The sequence below is a fragment of the Blennius ocellaris genome (assembly GCF_963422515.1).
Source record: "Blennius ocellaris genome assembly, chromosome: 23".
Classification (NCBI taxonomy): domain Eukaryota; kingdom Metazoa; phylum Chordata; class Actinopteri; order Blenniiformes; family Blenniidae; genus Blennius; species Blennius ocellaris.
The window spans coordinates 15,592,496-15,614,520 of NC_137672.1; the positions used below are offsets into that span (position 1 = coordinate 15,592,496).

Sequence of the window (22,025 nt, forward strand, 5' to 3'; positions counted from 1 at the left end):
GGGGGAGGGGGAGAAGAGCGTAAAAGGGGGAGGTTGCAGGAGTGGAGGCCCCTCGGTCTGCGCCTCCCACTCTTTCATTCCCTCCGGGTCGACACGCAAAAAAAAAAAGGGCTCCCTGCTGCACCAGTGGATCACTAGAGCAGGGGAGAGGGTGGGTGAGGTTTCAAGGAAGATGGTTATCCTCTGGCACTCAAAAGATTAAGCACCTTATACTAAACTAATGCACTTTATTGAGATGGGATTTGAATAGTTTTTGTTTATTTTTTTCTAATGTGTATATGTGTGTGTTCAGAATCGGTGCGTACAAGGCGCGCGTGCATTCATGCGTGTCCGAACTGGAAGGGAGGGGGGAGGGGGGGGGAGGCAGGCGGCATGGGGTGAACATTCGGGTGTGTGTTTTGTGGGTTGTTGTTTTTTTTTGTTTTTTTTTGTTTTTTTTTTCTCCCAGGGGGACCTTTTTAGTTGAACCATTATCAGAAAGCAAATCCTTTCTCAAAAGACAAACACTGTTGATATTTCTCTTGTTTAGCATTTTTTTACGTTTATATAAAAAAAAAAAAAGTAAAGCTATTGAAAAATGAATTCTAAAAAAACTTGAAGATTTGCACTTGCCTAAAAAAAGAAATAAGAAAAACAACAAAAAAAAATCAAATGGGGTTAGTTCTAGCAGTGAATATTTTTGTGAATGTGTACGAGTGACTGAGCGTGCGTGGCTGGTGTGTGTCAGTGATATAAAGTCTGCACAATGTTGTTTTTTCTTTTGTTGCTTACCAAGATGTATGAAACATAAGAGGCCATTTTTGTTTTGTTTTTTTCCTCTCATTTGTTCAGATGGTTATTTTGTATTTCTCATCATGTTTTGTGCGTGTGCATGTGTGTGTGCGTGCGTGCGTGCGTGTGCCCCTTTCCAAACGGGGACCCACAGGTGTGTGTTTTGAGAGAGTGACTGAATCCGAGAGAGGGGGCAATTGCACAACACATCCTTTCTCTCACCAGCTCTTCATCCCCCCCAGATAGAGAAGAACAGCATCCATTTGTAAATGTTAGCTTTGCTCTCGTCACACGATGACCACCACGAGTTTTGATTTCCCTTAGCTCCTCCCCCGGCGGTGGGGAGGGGCCGGCGAATCATAAGGGACGTGACTTTGTGCGTGTGTGCATCCGCGTGAGATTTTTGTTTTTTTTTGGTATGTGTGTTTTTCCTCCCGTGTTCATTTTACTGTTCATAGAAATGAGTTCAGACTACAGGTACTCATTTTGAATACATGTGCTGTTTTTTTTTGTTGTTGTTGTTTTGTATGTGTATGAATGCACATTTGTGCCTAAGAACTTGGATAGGGTGCATGGCCATTGAGACATTAACTCTTTTTTGAGAGCGAGTGCGATGTGTGTCAGTGCTCAGCACAGTGTATGTAAAGTATGTAAGTTTCTATGGTAAATATTTCTAGTCGAGTGCAGGGGTGATCCATCGGAAAGGTTTAGTCCAGTCTGTCTTTTCCTGGGGTGTGATCACGTTGCCTTCTGTCAGCTCTCGAACTCGTGAATGAAAGGCGTCGAGTTTCTGACTCTTGAGAAAAAGAGAAAAAAAAAAAAAAGCAAAGAAAAAAAAATACAGCATCTTAATGTGCGTGTGCACAGGACGGTGCATGAAATGTTAGCATATTGTGTTACTTATTCGTCGTTGCAATTTGGTAATGGCGAGTTTTCTTTTTTTTAAATGAAAAATATATATGAATATATACATTATATACAAAGTTTAAAAAAAAAGTATTTGGACTAAGATGATGAGCACTTGGGGCTGCTATTTTCGTTGTGTGTTTTTAATTTTTTTTTTTCTTCTTAATTTGTTTATTTTTGTTTCATTATTGCCATGTGAAGTGTGTATTATTTCTTTCTTAAGAAAACATTGAATGTATTCCAAAAAAAAAAAAAAAAAAATGACAAGAAACCCATGCTGATACCAGATTTTCTTTTTCCTCAGAAGATTTCAAAAAATGGAAACAAAATACAGAAAAGCTTCAAAGAGTTTAGCGAGGTCTCTTCTTTTTTTTTTCCTCCTTTTTTTTCATTTACACCGCGGAGAAGGAAAAGAAAACTCGGGATGGATACAGTTGAACACACTGCCTCTACAATCCTGGTCATACAAATAGTGGCTAAGAATTTAAAGAAAGGACTCTTTCTATTCCATACTGGAGCTTTTTGGTTGTTTACAAACCACATGGATATCTGTGGGCGCATTTTTAATTTTTTTTAAAATTTTATTTTGATCCCACACAAGACGTTTGGGGTTTGCAAAGTGCGCTTCTGCCATATGGACATTGAGTGGTGTTGGGTTTTTATTTTTACATTTTTTTTTTTGTTTTTTGGAGAAGAGTGGCAGGCATCAGCACGGACGAGACCCTCAAACTGGACCCGTGCTCGTGGTGGCGGGTCCCGAGACTCGGGTTAGCCGTGGAGCGGACTCTAGGCGCCCCACCCCACCCCAGTTGTGTGGCGATCAGAGAGCCACAGAAACCCTGGAGGGGGGAGGGGATGGGGGAGGGGGCAGCATAAGTACACCTGCTTGGTGCACTTGTCTTCACCTCCGTCCCCCGTGAGCACTCGCACCCTGCCCTCGTCAACTCACCTATGCACTTTTGTTCATTCAAGCTGTGAGGTACAATTTCGGGGACGGGAGCACAATTAAAACAGGAGGATTGCTGCGACTTTGACAAAGTCACTGAAAAGATATTCCCAAACTGAAAGAAAATAAAATAAAAAGAGACACGAGAAGACGGTCTTCTCCCACCTCCTGTATAAACCATATTTTTGTATTATCTTTCAGAGTAGAAAGAAAAATTTGCAAATGGATGAAGGAAAATTCATGAAAAAGTTCATTATATGGAGTGAATGTTCAAGAAAACTTTTTTTTGTTTAGTTTTTTTTTGTTTTGAGATGGACTCTTGAGTTTTTCTCTGTTTGCCAGTCACCCCCGAAACATTCGTGGATGGAGCGGAGGGGTTGAAATGAAAAAAAAAAATATATATATACACACACCCCACATTGGACTGAGGTGTTGGATGTGCTACCGTGGCTCCAAGACTTGACTGATAGTTGCTTATCACTATGGAGGTCGCAGTGGCTCCCAGGAGAGCCCGTCATCAGTGAAGGGGCCGATGCGGGTTTGAAGAGACGGCGGCGAGGGCGCCTCCACTTCCCCTCCAAACCCGGCGGCAGCCTCCAGAGCTGAAGGGTGACCGCACGCGGAGAAACGCTCGGTATCGGTAAGAGCCGCTTCCCCTTTTCTCAAGTTTTAAATGTTTGAACGTCATTATTTGATGGACAGTGTGTGGTTTCCTCTGCCAGAATAGAAAATGGAAATGAACCAAAAGAAGTGATTTGATGATGTACTTTTCTCTCTGCTGCTGTTTGTCAAACTTTATCGCAATGGAAGGTACATGACTTTTTTTTCTAACTTCCAAGGTCTGGGACTGTCTATTATCATTACTTTATTACAGTTTGTCAGTTTTAACTTGTAGCAAGAAATGTGTTTTAAACACTTGGTATATTTTATGGCATCGTATTAAATTCATAATTACTGTGAGATGAACGCTGCAGTATTATGAATTTTCTCTTTACACTTCGAATTCTTGTTGTAAAACCTTTAGATTCCATATACATATACATTGTTTTGTAAACTTACAAAATATCTATCATATAGCTTATTAAATGTTACCTTTTTAAGCACTTTATAACTTTATATTGTTATAAAACATTTTACCAAATAATGCAGACAAAATCGTCTTGTCACATAACGTTATATCACATTATCATTGTATGAATGATCATCTTGTTAATATAAAGTGTAATACTAACTATACGTAGTCACACATTGTTGTTTTCCGATACTTGATCATATAGATTAACGTGTCTTGGCTTAATGCATCAGTGTTAACTTTTGACGGTCTTTGGTCCGTGTCGTGGTCCCACTTCAGGACGTTGGACAGAGGTTTCAAAAGACTGGCTCGCTGTTGTATTTTCTTTTCTTTCAGTCAAGTCTACTATTTGTCACGAACAATTTTACACGACTGTGTGCCGTGAAATGCTTTTAGTACTTGTTCCACACTAAAACCACAACTTTCAAAAGTCAATCATTTTGATGAAGTTACGCAAACACTCGTATTAGTGGGAATTTTTCTGAAACATTGATTCGAATTTGATTCGACTTGCTATTTCATTGCAAGAAATAAGGCAGTGAGATCACTATTTTGAATATTTCTTCACCTAAAAAAAACAACTTTATGGCACTGTTGAAAAAAACCCAACAACAGCTATGCAGAGAAACTCCATGCAAAACACCTTACTCTTAAATTTTCTACACACATTTGAATACTGGAGAAATATAAAAGTGATGAATCTTTCATGTCAACACCGCTGACACCTGAAGGCAGCGCCGGCAAGAACGGCACGCAAATCATCGATTCTCATCGTTGACTTAAAAGAGTCGTTCAGATGACTCGACTTGTTTGCGAACGTCACGCCAAACGCACAACTCCTTGGAGTCTCGGTGGTTTTCCCAGCAGCATTCACACGACCAGCTCTTTTCTGCAGTTTGAGGATAATATTTGGTTCTTTCTTTCTTTCTTTCTGTCCTGTAGGAGTCTGGCTGTACTTTGTTTGCTGCCCTCTGCAAGGAGGATCTAATCTACAGCCAGTTGTCCCTAAACCTGCCCCTTTGAACTTAACCCCCCCCACCCCCCTCCCTTCAAGACACCCTTTCTTGACTTTGGACTGGGCAAGCCGATGGCATTATCAGTTGGACAGTTACCAGATGAAGTTACAGGTTCATCATTTGCTTTGACGGCTTCGACCGCGCGCTCTCAAGCAGAGGGAGAAGCGGGCAAACATTGACCCCGCCGTCCACACGTCGTCCTTCGCGGGTGGAGGTCTTCGTCAGAGACGGAGAGCTGCGGCGGAGCGACGGCGGGCGGGCGCGGCGGCGTGCGACCTCTCCACCACCGGAGATCCCTGCAGCGGGCAGAACTGCAAGAATTGTACAAAGTAAAAAAAAAAAACAAACAAACGGAACTTTTTAAAAACGCGACAAAACTTACATGCCACATAGATTCTCGTGTCCAAAGGAGCAGCAGACGCACTACATGCACAGTCGCAGCGAAAAAGTTACATTGGCTCTCCTCTGGAACCATTTGTCTGCGAAACACACCACAGCATCAAACCACACGGACACAAAGACACACAAGCATCAAGCAGCTCGCCAGTATAAACGCTGAGCTTTGTAAATAGTGTAAAAGTTTGATTTGTTTTGTTTTTGTTTTTTTGAGTTCTCTCATAGTGGATTATGCTTTGTTTCTCTGTTCAACATGCCTTAAAATCGTATAGTTCAATCTTGAACGCCGAGCTGAAAAAGTTCTCTGTGATGAATCTTAAGTTGGAAACCACCTGGTTAATGTTACTCTAAAGGTTTCAGCCAGACTGTTTTCTGTTGGCAAACAGAATTGTCCTGTATAAACTTGCTCCGTATACATCTGATCACCTTTAAAGTTCCAAGTTGACGACGGAATAAAGCGGCAAGTCTTTTTTTTTTTTTTTTCTTTTTCTTTGGATTGATCGAATTTTCGCAAGTGGTTGGCTTTTGTTGCCCTTTTTATTGCGTTCATTAAAATGAAGAGTTGATTTGTTCAGATCTCGTATTTCCATTCTGGCTGAAGGTGCAGGCTTTAAAAAAAAAAAGGGCTGAGGTCTGTACTGTCTGGGGGGGGGGGGGGCTGAGCTGATCGCTACGGGTACAAAAAAAATAAGTGTTGCAGCGCAGATGTGTTACTGTGGGGACGGTTGGATACGAAGCTGCAGGAGAAACTGGACTAGAGCAGCAGGGTTAAACTTGATATTTTATTTTTAACACTCCAGGAGTCTTCAATGTTGGGAAGACACCAGGTACTTTTTTTTTTAATAGTTTTTGAGATGAGGCAGTGTAACTATGGTTGTATGGTCTTGTGAGTTGTGACACTACGTGTGTGTCTAATAGGTTTCGAGAGAGTCACATTTTTTTTTTAGCCAACCATTGTATCAATGAAAGCTAAACCAGATGCAGTTTTTTAAACTTGGATGGCGCCTGACATTCACTGAGTAGTATCAGCGTAGACGTGTGATCCGTTTAAGGCGTGTTGAGGACTTTGGTGTGGAGCCGCTGTCGGCACACATGATTTATAACTGTGGAATAGATACTGGATTTTTTTTTTTTTTTTGCTCAATTGTTGCATTGCTGAAGCAGAGACATTTACCTGAAACATACAATTATGTTATCGCGTCTACTTGTGATTGACAAAAAGTCCTTGATGACTGCCTGCAGTGTTTTGAGATGATCTTGTCACTTCCTGAAGATTTGATTTCCCGCCGCAGCCGCGTATCCAACCGTATCCGAGTGAGACCTCCCGATCAGCCCAGCACCCCCCTCGCTTAAGTTCTTGAATGTTGTTGAAAGGACAGCATCCATGTCAATGAAACTGTTTTGGAAAAGAACAACGGAAAGATGTGTAAATAGTTTGGCTTTTGTTTGTTTGAAGAACAAAATAAATACTGAATAAATAGCATTTAGCTGTGACTGACTTGGTGTTTGTCGATGGATTTATTTCATGGCGTCTGAATGGGTTAAAAAAAAAATGTGAACAGCATACATTGGGAGTAATTGTATGTGACTGTATATGCAAATACATTCCACACACATCTTGACTCATGCATGACTGCATGTATGGTTCCAGATGTGGGAAGAAACAAATACAGAGTATGCATATGCACAAGGAGACTTTGCAAACTTCACCTGCTTTTCACCCACAGTCACATTAGAAAGACAGAAACTTGAACTGACTGGGTGAGTGAGAGACGATGCTTAAAATTTCACTGTCTTTAATTCCAAATTAAAATCCTTTTCAGTTTTGGACTTTTGTCTTTTTTTTGTCTTCTAAAAAAATACATAGCTGTTGCTATAATGTGGGAGTGTCAAACAAGGCCAAAACCAGTCCACATGAAGCTCCAGTCCAGGAAACAATAAAGCAAATTGTATATAGCAAATCCCTGCTGTCACTGCAAACCAAAATGCAAGTTTCTTTTTTCCCTTTTGGACATTTCACTGTATTTTGCACTAGAACGTATTATTAAAATTGGCTTTATATTGTGAAATGTATTATTTTATTATTATAAACTTGTTTAATCACAAACACTGCGCCGCAGGAAAGACATTAACATTTTAATTTGAAGCGTATTATGGCACTATTTTATCTGCCCTTGCCACTCAAGTTAAAATTGGGCTGCTTGTGTTCTTTGAATTAAAATGTGTTTGATGAGCCTTGATTCTCAACCGGACTTACAACGGGGCAAACTCTTTAAACGACTTAATTTTAAGAGGTTTTAAACCTTATTTTATAATGATGCTTTCAATAACCCTCAAACAATAAAAATGCCGTTCAAATGCTATTTTTAACTTAATATTTTTAGTTTTTTAACATTTACTCTAAGAAATTATATATATATTTATATATATATATATATACGTTTGAACACAAGCGGGTAGCTCAGTTCTCACCGGGAACCGGAACTCTCGCGATACTTGGGAACACATGGCCGCCTTCAGTGTTTACAACTTCTTGTGACGGGCTCGTGAAAAGAAACACAAGAGTCTTGGAGCGAAGCCGCGTCCCCTTCCTTTTTATGGTTGATCCGGCCGTGGTTCAAGCCTCGACGCCAACAAAGAGAGACGGACAAACTGCGAGCAGAACCGACGCGCCAAGCGAGAGGTACGGGCGTATGTAGCTTCAGAGTGTTAGCATAGGCTAATGCTAATGTGCAGAGGTGGTGAGAGGCAAATTTAAGTCTTTAAAAAAAATCAAGGTGTGTTCATCTTCACACGTCGATCTTTGTGAAGGCAACAGCTAATGAGTATATAGGATCAGGTAAAGTGAAATCGATATGAATGCTAGTTTGAGTTGGTTGCTTGTCACGACTCGCTACAGGTGTTTTCCTACAGTGAGGGATGGCAGAGTCTCTCCAAGTGGAGCCTCTTCTGTGATGCTGCTGCTTTGCTGTGACAAGTCTCTTGACATCAGTCTTCTTTTATTTTTGCAGGCTGGTGGGTGCTGTGATGTCCTCGTACCCCAGCAGACGCAGACACCCACACTGCAGGAGGAAGCACTATCCCAGCAGCACCTACCTCACCCACGTCTGACAGCCGACCCCATCGAACCAAGGAGAGATGTCTGACTCTGCCGGAGGAGGCGAGAGCGGAGGTGTGGTGGGTGCAGTGCAGGACTCTGAGCCAGACGGTGAGCCCCCTCAACCGGCCCCACCTTCACCCCCTGGTGCGGACGGGGCATCGCCTTCGGCCAAGCGGCCCCGGATGAGCGAGGAGGAAGCGGAGCCGGTTGTGGAGTCGGTTGATGAAGACGCCCCAGGACAGGCTGAGGTCCCACCAGCACAAAGTAAAGTGTTGTTGTTGTTGTTGTTTTTTAACACATTTGGGTTCATTAATGACAGGACTGGTTGTGTTGGTAGAGCAGGCGTCTGTCAGTCGGAAGGTTGCAGGTTCCATTCCCCACTTGTTCACATTCCTGCTCTGTTCTGACATCCCGATGGATGGACGAGCCGCCGCCATTGGTTTGTGAATGGATGAATGTGATTAACCATATAAAGCCTTTTGGGCCTTTTGACCCACTGATCATCTGACCTGACAGGTCTTAGTCACATTTAATGTTCATGGGTAACTACCGCTGTGCTGAGGTGATGCTGCATTACATATTTCAAATTCCAATTTCAACTGTGTCTCTTGTATTTACAGCAGAATTGACATACGATCAAGCCCAGTTGTGACGTTCTCATTCCAATAAACGTGCTTTCTGATATTAGAAACGGAAGATCAACCACAACATGAGGAGTTGACGGTCATTGGAGAAGACGAAGAAGAATGCCACCAGAACGGAGGTGGTGGCCATGATGGCGATGCCGGAGGAGATCCGAAAGCAGAAGAGGAGCACAACGGTAACAGATCTCCAGACAGCCGCGGTGACGGACAGCAGTAAGTGGACGATTTATTTTTAACCTCAGTCCACATAGCTTGAGAGTAAATATATGAGTGTCGCGACATGAAGTGACCCAGCAAAGTTCAGTTAAAAATAAAAGGACACATGGTGCCAATTTTCCAGGATACTTGAAGCAAATTATGTGGTATGAAAAAAAGATCACACATATGTCGTTGCACTTCGTCTTGTTTCAGTGAACTCTCTCACTTCATGTTGTCTCTGTCCAACATCTTTTTATTTTGCTTAACTGTAGTGCCCCCATCAGGCCAAAGTAGAAGTTGCTTTCTGGTTCATAGGATTGACACTTTCCAACCTCAACAAACTCACAGCTTTGACTATGATACAGCAGCAACATTACGGCCATTTCAGTCCAGACCATTATTATTCATGATAGCTGCTTTATCCTATTATCAGGGAGTTTGGTAACGTCCGCATTTGTTTTCCAGTTTCTTCCAAAGTAATTGAATCAACATGCACATTATGCTTTTAATGTCATATCCCGGACACAATTGACCTTTTCCAAGAAATTCAAGGAAATGTGTCCTATTTAGAACCTCTTGTATGTAGAGATGATGTAATGTGACCAACTTTAGTCTTAATTTCTGTAGGGTCAGACTTTGGTATAAATATAATCAATAGTTCGTTCTGCTGGGAGCTTTATAGGGGATCATTTATAGGCCACAGCTTATCCGAGTACTGCCCATTACCACAGCGTCCACAGTGTGGACTGATCAGGGTCTCAGCGAGTTTTAAACGAAAGCAGAAGTACTTCCTGTTGAACATCGTGTGGTTTGTCTTCACGTTCTGCTGCAGTTTCATAACCGACTGAAAAAGTCAACTTCAGAGTTACTTTAGATCTGCATGGCTGCTGTATTTTAAAGACGTTATTAAATAAATAAAGTATTCTTTCAACGTGAATTGTTCAGTGTCACGAGGCTCCTCCACTTGGTGTTTGAGTGTGATCAGCAGTCACTAATTTCCATGTTTGACACCTTCAGTCATCACGAGAGCAAAAAGTGAGGAAATTATTTTGGAAGTGCAAAATGAACCTGTGAACGTGATTAACTTTGACTGTCGTGACACAGAGGTTTATCCAACTATCAAACATTTGATTTTCAGTGTGAGGAATGAGCTCGTCGTTGCATTATTTGTCACCCTGTTTTCAATTCGGCTTTCTTTCTTTGCGCAGCCTCGGGTTGGATTTTACCCAGAATCCCCAGGCGCTGACTGGATCCTGGGCGGAGTACTCCAACCTCCCCGAGAATTACCTCAAAGGCTGCAAATGGTAATCTCTTTTAGCATCAGCAGCACTTTGAAGGAGCGGCTGTCGCATTGTTTGGCTGAATCTTATTCGACGTTCACACATAAGTAGCTCGAGAAATGGAACAGATCCACTCAGGGGTTAAGGCTTCCTGCTTTGTGCAGCCCAATTCTATGAAGTCGAAATCGAAGACGAATGAATGAATATTTTATTTGATCGTTTTTGCTGCCTTGCACCTCATCATCCGAGCTTTCTGTTCCTCCACACTGTCCTGCTAGTGTTTTCATTTATTTATTTATTTATTTCCTGCCAGGTCAGCAGTTTCGTGAACAGGCTTTTAGATGACTGCAATGACTCCCATGTTTACATTTTGTGCCCACTATCAGATTGGATATCAAGGACGGTCTTTTGTTCCCTGTGATCATCCGGTTTAGGTTACAGGATACACTCCAGGATGTTTATCTTTCTCACTGAGGTCAGAGAGGGAAAAAAACAAGCATCACCACTACTTTAGGTGTCATCGTGCAGCTCGGGACAAAATTGCTTTTGCGCTGCAGCAATAAACGTAATGTCATTCAGAGTTCGCCCTGATGTCGTCTGAATGTGCTCTCTCTCCTCCTCGCACAGGGCCCCCGACGGTTCTTGTATCCTGACCAACAGTGCGGACAATGTCCTCCGGGTGTACAACCTCCCCCCAGAGATTTACAGCTACAACTGGGACCTGCTCCCTGAGATGGTGAGCACGGGGACATGCTGCCGTCTCACCTGCTCCTGGACAGTTAAAGTGTCCGACGTCATTCATAGGAGAGTCTCAAACTCTGTTATAAAAGGGAAATATGTTCATCGAATCCCCCCCCACCCCCCGTTGCTCTACAAGCCATGTTTCTGAGATGAGGTTGTCGTTCCCACATGTTTGTTGTGCTTGAGAGAATGAAGACTTATCCTTTCTAATAAAATAGATGTTCGGTCTTTTGTGTTCCGGGAAATCTTAAGTGGTTGAGCCAATCCCCTAATTGTATTACCAGCTGGTTGATTGGGATCACTGAGCAAAAATAATTGAAATATAATCCATTTCCTTCCACGACGCACATCTCGCAGCCTTTGTGATAAGGGGTAGAAAATTGGGCGTTGATTGCTCTGCTGCTCTCGTGGCTTTTGATGGTGGATTTCACTCCAAATAGTATCAGAATGAGGGCTGACGTTCCCCCGATGGTCATTTGACCCACATTTCTTAACGGCACACGTCTCAGCGCTTGTCTTCCCGACTTGTCTCCCTTTCTCGTAATCCCTGGCAGAGTCCGGTGCTGCGGATGGCTGAAGGAGACACCATCTACGACTACTGCTGGTTCCCCAAGATGAACTCCATGGAGCCCGACACGTGCTTGTGAGTCCAACAAGGCCTTGTTTACACGATGGTGCAAGTGAAAATACATTGTTTTTACATTTTGGGTTTAGAAACGTTTTGAGTGTGTCCGTTTCCATAGAAACGGCAACCTTTCTGGAAATGATGCCGTTTTAATATAGATCCTCGAGTGGGTGCTGTTGGTTGTTTTTGTCGTGAAACCACACGCACCCGCACAGAAAACGATGCACTTTAAACATCAACAATGGCGAGTACACAGACAGACGTTAGATTGCTGTTACGGTGATCAATTACAGCAACTTGAGTGAATGTAAGTCGTTACTTTCCACCTCTTAAAAAGGGATGTTTTGAAAAAGTTGCCATGTGAACGTCAGTTTCCTGTCACCAAAACGCAAAAACGACTTTTAAAAACGACTCCACTTTATGTTTTTGCATAAACGAGGCCTTATTTTCTTACACAGTTTGAAACCAACGTGATTATGAACATGCGAGGGAGTCACTGTTGATCCTCTTATGAACTTGCAAGGCTGAAACCTTTAATGGGCAGAAATGTGGGGGAAAAAAAAAAAAAGCATTCCCATGGGGTCGACTTTCTTCTGGTTAGTGGTTCGATGTGCGTTAGTGTTGTGAGTGAGGATTTCCTAATGGGCCGTCCGAACGTGGGCTTGTGCCTTTGATCCCTGCGGTTTGCACTTGTCATGGGAGGCCGGTTACCAGTGTGGAGAGGAGCAGTAAAAGCTTTCTGATGTGTCTCGTTATGAGTGAAGAGTTGGCCGTCTGCCTCGCTCGCAATCCGCCCGGCTGTTTGAGGCCCACGCTGCACTTCGCCATGATTCAGCCCACTCGCCGCGCTCCCAGACGACACCTGCAGGGCCTCGCCGTTCCTTAAGTTGCCACTTCTCTTTTTATCTTTTTTTTTGTCGACGTGCCATCGTGCGCTCAAGCGGGCGTTTAAAACGTTGGTAATTATGACATCACCGGTTGTGTCGAGGCATGCACTGTGAAACGGCGCCAGCTAGCTTCGGTAACTCGCGGCCCGGGGACCGCGGAGAAAGCGGGGATCGTCTGCGGTTAGAGAGGCAGGGGCCCGCGCTAACGAGCCGAGGTCAAGTTGCCAACAGTTTTTGCGGCGAGGAGCCCCTCCCTCCTCACCCCCCCCCCCAGTCCCAGCACCCGCCCTCGGACAGCTCCCTCTGATCGAGACCCAGCGCTGGCACGGCTCCACGCTAACACCAAACAGCCTCCGCCGAGCGAGTGGAGGGGGATCGGGAGATGCCAGACATCAGGAGATGAGAGTTGTGCAAACAACAAATGCTCGGTGTAGACAGTGAGGCACTTGAGCGAGCCGGTTACGAATGAGCCAAAGCTGCATAACAGCCCGCCTGTCAGGAGGATGAGGAGCTGACAGCAGATCCCGTTGATCTCGGTCAGGTTGCTCAGGTGGCGGCACGTCGAGCTCGGGTTTTTAAGCGCGCTAAGGAGGCCAGATGAAAGAGCACGGTTGCGGTTATTAAGAGAATTGACAGCGGAACCTGCTCTGCCCTCTCTCCCGCCGTCATTTTGTCTCTCTGCTCTCCCGTCTGCCAAAAGCCGCGTGTTGTTGACGCCCCTCCTGCAGAGAGGGAATAAGGGCCCCTGTTATGGCTCGGTTAAGTTGCACTGAGTTCTAGGCACCGCTCCAAGCTAGCAGCAGTCTAGCATTATAATTGGGCATTTCCCCCGCTCTGGAATAAAGCCGCGACTCAGAGGGGCCATAACAGAACACGGCAGCAGCGGTAGGGGCTAATTTCCTTTGTCTAATTGAGCTGCAGTGATGTTTCAGCATTTGTTCAGCGCCCAATAATTAGAGTTAAAAAGGCATGGCTCAGTGTTTGGCCCCGATTTGAATCAATAAGACTCCGCCGCGGCGCTTGTCTCCAAAATGAGGCGAACCACGGCGTTGACGCGTTTATCCACTCAGGTGGATGCGCAAGGAAATGAAAGTATGAGTGTTTTCAGCCTCGCACAATAGATATCACAGCAGAGCGTTGGCAGCCGCTTTTATCTGAATCCATTCGCTGCTCTTCATTTGCCGCTAAAGTATGTTTTTACGACTTTCCCCCGCCGTTAATTGACTGATAATAACTTCTCACCAAGTCGCTTCACAGCCTACTGGATGCAGCCTCACGTGTTCCAACTCTAAAATAACTTTTCTTAATTGCGAGCTGGAACCAAAAAAAAAAACCCTGTGGGAACAATTAAGAGTGACTCCCAGCACTTATTAACCCCTTTCCTGCCGTCTCTCACGTCTTTGTTCGTTTTGTCTAACGACCTTCTCCTCCTCCTCCTCCTCCTCCTCCCCCCGCAGCCTCGCCAGCAGCAGCCGTGACAACCCCATCCACGTGTGGGACGCGTTCTACGGAGAGGTGCGGGCCAGTTTCCGGCCCTACAACCACCTGGACGAGCTGACGGCCGCGCACTCCCTCTGCTTCTCGCCAGACGGCGCGCAGCTCTACTGCGGCTTTGACAAAACGGTCCGGGTCTTCCACACCGAGCGTCCCGGGAGGGACTGCGAGGAGCGCCCCACCGTAGGTCAGTGAGCACCGGCACACGCCGCCCCGCGTCGGAATTCATGTTTAAGTGGCGGGGAGTCTGTGGACGTTCGCAGTGCGGCGTGCTTCGCGTTCACGTGGTTTTTTAATCAACGGACAATACGCCATGGATGAAAAAAAAACGCACAAAAAACTTCAAGCCCATTCATCACGAGGGCGTGTAAAAAATAAATAGATAAGCATAAAGGACTGACTATATGTCGACAATGTTTATCCACATTCAGATTTTTTAGTTTTTACACATGAATCTAGAGCAATTTCCTATCTTTATACACCTTTTAAATGTTTTTTAAAACTAAAGCTGCAACTGATGATTTTATTTAATCTGTTGATTAATATTAAGTTTAATCAATTAATGTTTTTGGTTTTTACATTGTTGTTTTCCCAGGCGTTAACATATTTTCATGAAGAGAATTGTGCATTCAAAAAAAGATTTGCGTGAAGCACAGCTCAAATCTGACATGACGAGGTTAAATAGCAATAACTGGATACAAATACAAAGTTTGCAGGTCACACACCTTTTTGCTCGTGAAGTCTTTCACCCTTTCACCCCCCCCCCCCCACGTCAACTCTCAATAATCTAATTGATGATTTATTAGACTGAATCAAGAAAAAGCCGCATTTAGTATTTCACTCAAATTCTGATACTTTTGTCGATCAGTTTTTAAAAAAAGTAATCCTGGTTTTGAAGACTTGTTCACTTTGACTGCTATTTCTCATCATCACATGTGGAATTAATTTAATTTAGAAACAAACACTTTGTTCAACTCCAGGAGGCAAAATTTAAGGGAGAATAGTCAGTTTGTTCCGTTACTTGATGGGAAACGGTGAAAGAATATCATACAATTACACTTTAGTGTGAGTGTAAAGCGACAGCGCCACCTTTAGAGTGGCACGGTTTGACTTCAGTTAATGGCAATAAACACTGCTGCACCTGGAGAATCTCAAACTCGGCTCTTTGTTATGGCTGTAATGTTTCCATTGTAAGTCCAACTGGACGGCAGCCAGCGGACGTCATCGCTTCACAATCCGTTGTAATGGTGCCACCTGGATTTAAAAAAATAATGGTAGAAACAGGATTTATTAGGAGTAATAAATCTTAAAGTAGGAGCTGGGTAATAACATGTGTTAAGCTCATGAGTATATATGATTTGTTTCTTTGTGATAAAAGTATTTTAACCTGTTGTTAAACACACGCACAAGGCCTTTTGTTAATGGCAACTTGTTTTCACCCCAAGATTACAGGAGATGGGAATTTAAACATGATAAAGCTGAAAACACTTTATTTTCAGAACGTCTTGATTCTCTAAACCAACCAAAAATGACCACAGTCTCCACATAAAGATGATTTTAATTTAATAAAATGTCCCAGAAAGCTTCTTCCTATAGCTGTTGCATTATGTTTTGTTTTTTTTCACAACCCCACCCTTACAGCATGGCTTTGAGGCTCGTTTGATAGCACATGGTAGCTTTCAAACCAATATCTCAGCTCAGGTGCCAATATTGTGTTGTGTCTGTCCGTTGGGCTAATTTGGAGCCTCCAGCGGGCTGCTTTTGGCCCACGGGCTTTATGTTTGACACTCCTGGTTAAAAGGGTGTAAAGGTATGATTGCAGCTCTTTCATTTCCCGTCCACCAAAAGAGAAGACAAATCCCAAGTGCCACGTGTTGTGGGTGGCCCGTTTGTATCGCTCAGCACTGATTTCATGCTGCTTTGTCTTTTAGAAAACATGTTGTATTAATTTCTGGCCTTTTTCATTGTTGTGGAGTCAGAGTAATAACAGATTGGTTGCGCAAGACATCGATTAAAGTATCAGGGTACGCAATTTCTACTTGTCAATAATAGTGTTCTTCTCTTCTTTTAACCAGACTCAACTTGTCTCTTTATTTTTCTTCTGCATTTAACCAAAACGAGTGTTTTAGAACTCAATTGTTCTATTGACATCTGTTGAAATAGGTTGAAATAATTGAGGGGGAATTTGATCCACTGTCAACACGGGTCTATTGCAGTAGCGCTCCATGTGATTGGTCCAGCATGGTGATGCACAGCGCATTGGAACTGAATGTTTTAATGTAAACTCGGCAGGAGTGAGAGCAAAACCAGCTGCAAGGACTCCCAAACACTGGAGCATTTTTACTGTAATCAAACTGCACCAGAGTTGAATTGCAAGTGATCAAAGACTCCTGTCCTCCCATCTCCCAATAAGACAAAGCATCCAGTTATCTATCCGTTTACTGTGCAGCTTTTCCACAAGGTCACTTTATGCTGGAGACGATCCCAACTGTCGGTCATGGTAGGAAATACTCTGGACAGGTCAGGTGTTCATTACACAGCATTCACTTAGTCGCTTGTCCATATGAACGAACTCGCCATTGTAAATATTTATAACATATTGTTCTGTGCGTGCATGTGTGTGTCGTTTCATTAGAAAAACACACAGCACCACCCACTAGTGACCCACCATGAAACCATCGAGCAATGCTATTGAAATGCAAACGTTATCTGAAACAAAAAGGGCAGGAGCAATGCATTCTCAATCATACTAATCCTGAGCATCTTCGTCACTTAATGTAAGGAACATTAAGTGATGCGAAGCATATGTTGTGCTATGTAAAAGTAAAGATTGCTTTGGAAACTTCCTGTTGTTCAAGGACACTCCAGACTGTTGGATTATAGAATAATTTCCAGCTCGAAATGCTCTCACGTTGACAGACGATGAGTAAACAGGACGTCGCGAGAAGCATAATGTGAATCTGTTAGTTTTTAGTTTTTTGTTTTTTTTTCTCTTCCTTCCCCTTCCAGCGAGTTTCTGTCTGACAGCTGGCTGTCACGTCTCACAGACTCCAACGTCCTTGAACATACCAGCAAGGAGAGTCTTTATTATGTACTTGTGACAAGAAAATAAAGAGAAGCCAGTGTTTACTGTGATGAATTTCTTATCTCTGTCACTTATTTCAAACGGCTTCAGTTCAGGGGAAGGCTCTTTTTTTTTTTCTCCTCAGTTTATGCACTGAAGCAAAGTAAACTTCTGTCTGTTTTGTAATTAATGACTCTGCTCTGAAAATACGATTAAATAGGGTTTTATTTTTCAAGTTAAAGGCCAGGTTTCCACATCTGCTACGATTGTGATGTTGTTATTTGTTGAATAATGTGACACAGTATACAGGAGGAATGGCTGATTTTCAGGTCAGAACAAAACCAGGTAACAAATAGATAAAGCAGTTCTTTATTTATTCAACGGAAAAGTCTCGGCCTGTTCTGTTTGAATCGCTGGTGCCTGTGTTTTCCTGAGCGGTCGGCCCAACGTGATAACCAATAACATGAAATTAGAAAGAAATGTTTGGTCATCCTTGAAAATAGGATACGTTATGTATGTGAGGCCGCCCGCCAAACCCTTTGCGCCACATCCTGAGTGCCAGAGAGACTTTTCTAAAGAGCGAGGAGGAGGAGGAGGATGAGTTAGATAGAAGTGACCCATAAAAAGAAACGGATGATCCGAGCGCGAGGCGGGACGTGTGTCGTTGAGAGACGAGGCTCCTCTTAGAGATGCAGTCGGGGGAAATGTGGGAGCTGCCAGAAAAAGTCAAGCTCGCGGTACAAATGGATGGAAATGAACTCTTAAAAGGCTGGAAGCTCTGCCAAACGCCGCTCTCTTGTCCCCCCCCCCCACCCCTCCCACACTTTGCAGTGAAAAAGCAAGGCCAGAGTGGCATCATCTCCTGCTTTGGCTTCAGCCCTTGCCAGTCTGTTTACGCCTGCGGCTCTTACTCCCGCTGCGCCGGCCTCTACTCCTGCCAAGACGGCACCCTGCTGGCTCTGCTGCCGACCCGCCACCACGGGGGCCTCACCCATCTGCTCTTCTCCCCCGACGGCAACTACCTGTACACGGGCGGACGGAAGGTGAGCGCGCACACACGGCGGGCGTGCGGCGACGAGGCCCCGAAAGGTAACGAGCGCCGGTCGGCCGGCACGCACGCTTAGTCGGCGGGGACGCGAGTTAAGCAGGTTGCAAATGTCTCCCTTCCGTCGCGTCGCGGAAACTGATTTACACAGGCGTTCGCGAAGGTTTTTGCTCAAGAGCTTTATGGGGGCGGCGTGAGTCGGCATTCGATGAATCTGATTAGTCTTTGAAGCTTCGCCAGAGGAGTCAAAGGCTAAAAGGATTCACCGTGTCACCAGCGGAGGCCTCGCAGATTTCCTTTCCGCAGGAGCTCGAACCTGCAGCTGCATTAGTGTGAATTAAAGTGGGATCGACCTCCGGCGTCTGCGCCCCGTCTTCAAAGTTTGGCAACGTGGTCGCGAATTCTGGCAAACCTTGCGACGTACAGCAGCTGAAAACCAGCAGCCGTTAAATGATTTAATGTCCTCAGTTCAATCCTGTTACCGTCCTGCTTCGATGAAAGATTGACTGGGAACGTCGACGCGTTGACGCCATCGGGTAAGACCGAGAGGTTCGTCACGAAAAGAATTCCGTGTCCCTGTCATACGACAGTGATACTCGGAACCACTGAAAACGCAACTTGAATAGATTAGTAAATGGATCTTCTGCACACATGCGCGAGATGGACAATAACAACAATGGCGGCCTTCAGAAGAAAATAAAAGAAAAGTGTTTTCAATTGAAATGGACCTGAAGCTGCCTAATCGCTGCTACAGTTTGCAATGTGGATTTAATAAACTTGGATACGACTCAATTAAGTCAAGAATAACGTCATCCTGTATGTCACATCTGAACCGCAGAAAACGATCTCTGGTCGTCTTCGGTCACACAGTCGTGAGTTGCAGTCGAGATTGCTCAGGGCGAAGCGAGTGAAATCTGGTCGTGCGCTCGTGAAAACAATCTGACCACATGACCACAACGTGGATTCACAGCATCAAGCAACAAGACTTTTCGAGAAACGGTTCTCCTTCTGAACGTGTGCGCAGGATCCTGAAATCCTGTGCTGGGACCTCCGAGAACCAAGCAAAGTCGTGTTTTCCCTGAAGAGGAATGTGGACACAAACCAGCGCATCTACTTCGACCTGGACCAGTAAGTGAAACCAACCAACTCCAGCTGCTCCGTGTGTGAGCTGTGGCTCTGAAATGTGTGTTGATGTGTGTGTGTGTGTGTGTGTGTAGGTCGGGCAGGTACCTGCTGAGTGGAGACACGGAGGGAGTGGTGTCAGTGTGGGACACACACACAGCCTCTCCTGATGGAGACGAAGAGCTGCTGCAGCCTCAGCTCAGGTTCCAGGCCTACGGGGATTGCACCAACGGCATCGGGTAGGAACCAGGGAAGGAATCGAACCGGGTGTTCCCGTTGAGGAGCGAGCCCCCTAACGACAACACCATCGTTTTATCAAATATAATTGCTGCGAATTCACGTGATTCTAAAGGGTGTTTGAGATAGCTATTTATTTTTAATTGGGTTAAATCTATTTATAGGTACAATATGTAGGGCTAAATAATGAAATCGTCAGTCTGTTCTCAGTCCAGCTCTTCGCTTCAGCGGTTACCTGCTTTCATGCGTCGTGCTCTCATCTTCTGTCGAGACCAGCTGCTCCCCTTCTCATTGTCATGAACATTATTGAACGTTGTACAACACAATGAATCCGGCATAAAGAGAGTCGGAAAGTATCTACGCATGGTTACTTTTTTGGTAAAATGAGTTTTGTCACCGCTTAAAACTCCGCCCTCCTCCTCTTCCTCGCAGTATTCACCCCTTCATGCCTCTGCTGGCGACATCCAGTGGCCAGCGGCAGTTCCCCTCGCCCGGCGACAGCGAGGGCGACTCGGCCTCCGACACCGAAGGGGGCGGAGCCGTGATGTCACCGCGGGACACCCGGCAGGACAATGCGCTGACCCTGTGGTGGGCGGGGCCGCTTGGCCCCTCCCCCGAGGGAAACCAGGCGCAGGAGGAGGAGACGGCGGCGGTGGTGGTGGAGGCGGAGGCCTGACACCACGGAGGGTGTGTGTGTGTGTGTGTGTGTGTGTGTGTGTGTGTGTGTGTGTGTGTGTGTGTGTGTGTGTGTGTGTGTGTGTGTGTGTGTGTGTGTGTGTGTGTGTGTGTGTGTGTGTGTGTGTGTGTGTGTGTGTGTGTGTGTGTGTGTGTGTGTGTGAAGCTCATTGTTGATACCGTGGTGGAAAACAGGGATCGACTCTTTGGTTGATTTGATCGATGATCTTGTGAAACACATAGATGCCCACCATGACTTTTATTAGTTTGAACCGATTGATGCCAGCATTGTTTTTTAACAAGGCGGAGACGCGGCAGAATTTTGGGTTTATATTTGTACCATTTGTACTTGAATCGACTCGGTTTTCCCCTTTGAAGACTTATTAAAAACAAACTTTTTTTCACAGTTTTGTTTAAGCTGTGTGTCGATTAGATGAGTGTCTGAGTTTTATCTCAAAGTTTCTCTTTCATGTTTCAGCCAACGTGATCTATCGTAAAATCTCCCGTTAGCTAATCCACATAACGGGATGAATCTGGATGAAGTGACGCCGCGATGTGACTGAAGCAGCTCAGTGTCTTTCCACCGATTTGATCTGTATCCGCGGCTGTGTTTGTTTACGTGTGTAACGCCGAGGTCTCCTCCCTCGCTATATAGTCCCAGTAAGTGCCATTTGTCCTCAAGCTTTTAACTTTTTTTTTTTTGGTAAACTGAGTGGATCTCCTGTTTTTACGTTTCTTTTCTCTCTTTTTTTTTCCGTTTAAGAAAAATGCAAGAAAAGTGTGTACGCGCGCGTACCCACAAATGTATATTTTTGTAAAGCGGTAATGATGACAACATCTTTTGGAATGTGCGCTCTCTCTCTCTTTCAGCAGCTAGTGTGATCACTGTAGCCTCACGACAGTCTGTAGACATTTTAATTGCGAGCCGAGCGTCTGTTACTTTTTACTCCGGGTTGCGCTCCGATCGCATTTGTTCTCGTGCGGGCGTTGCCGCGGTGAAGTGCATCCGGTCGCCATTAGAGCGGTGTGCTTCGAGGTTCGTTGCGGGATGTCCGGTGCGCTCCAACCAAAGCCTCGTACCTTCGGACACTGACGGAACTTGAGCGTCGTGGATATCGGATCCGTCGCCCAATAATCTTTTGTAGCTCTCACGCAGACGTGTGCGCCACCAGGAGTCAGGATGTCCAGCGAAGTCTCGAGAGAGATGGCTCTGTCTGCAACGGGTGGTTTTATTCATGCTGGAGGGGATTAAAAGCATATCTCTTAACAAAATCCACCGTCTCGTTGGTTTTTTTGTTTTTTTTTTCTGTTTTGTGTCGGACACCCCGTAATAGATCCCGGCTGAAAGCAAGACGGCGTTGCTCTCGAGTCAAGAGGCGGCTCTTTAGAAGCTAAAGGGACTATTGGCTTTCGCTTATGAGATGGAAACTATTCATAGCTTTTACCTTTTTACACACACACACACACACACACTCGTGGATTTGATTGTCTGCCACCGCGGGGTGCACGCCAAGTTGGAGAGCCGCGCTGTTGTGTGGAGCCGGTTGCCTAGCGACCGTCTCCGCCTTGGGAGAGGAAAGTAGGTAGAAAGACGACAGGATGGAAAATTGGGGGCACAGAAAGAGGAGGAGGTGGAGAGAAGTAGAAGGGAAAAAAAAAAAGAAGGCAAACAAGTGTGATAAATAATCCAGTGGTTGCAGTGATTGCTGCGTGTTTTGTCTGATGGTCCGGACTCGAACTAAGCGGTCGAGGAGTGCGTGCGGTGATGAATCATGCATCAGTCCTTTGCACCTCCGGACGACCTGC

General features: G+C 44.8%; 1 protein-coding gene across 1 annotated transcript; it reads left to right on the plus strand.

Annotated features, from left to right (window-relative positions):
- Nucleotides 1-7,618: 7,618 nt before the first annotated feature.
- wrap53 (WD repeat containing, antisense to TP53) lies at nt 7,619-21,508 on the plus strand. Its single transcript, XM_080519302.1, has 11 exons — nt 7,619-7,790; nt 8,119-8,471; nt 8,896-9,064; nt 10,258-10,353; nt 10,957-11,065; nt 11,625-11,713; nt 14,040-14,263; nt 17,972-18,183; nt 19,210-19,313; nt 19,403-19,546; nt 19,977-21,508. Exons 2-11 carry the CDS (start codon nt 8,246-8,248, stop codon nt 20,218-20,220), a joined length of 1,617 nt encoding a protein of 538 aa, XP_080375428.1. The 5' UTR covers nt 7,619-7,790; nt 8,119-8,245; the 3' UTR covers nt 20,221-21,508.
- Nucleotides 21,509-22,025: the final 517 nt, after the last annotated feature.

Bases quoted from the DNA above. Each gene is read 5' to 3' on its own strand.
- wrap53 (XM_080519302.1), top strand. From the start codon at position 8,246: ATGTCTGACTCTGCCGGAGGAGGCGAGAGCGGAGGTGTGGTGGGTGCA. The intron at 14,264-17,971 runs GTCAGTGAGCAC...CACACTTTGCAG, and splicing joins CGAGGAGCGCCCCACCGTAG to TGAAAAAGCAAGGCCAGAGT. The intron at 19,547-19,976 runs GTAGGAACCAGG...TCTTCCTCGCAG, and splicing joins GATTGCACCAACGGCATCGG to TATTCACCCCTTCATGCCTC.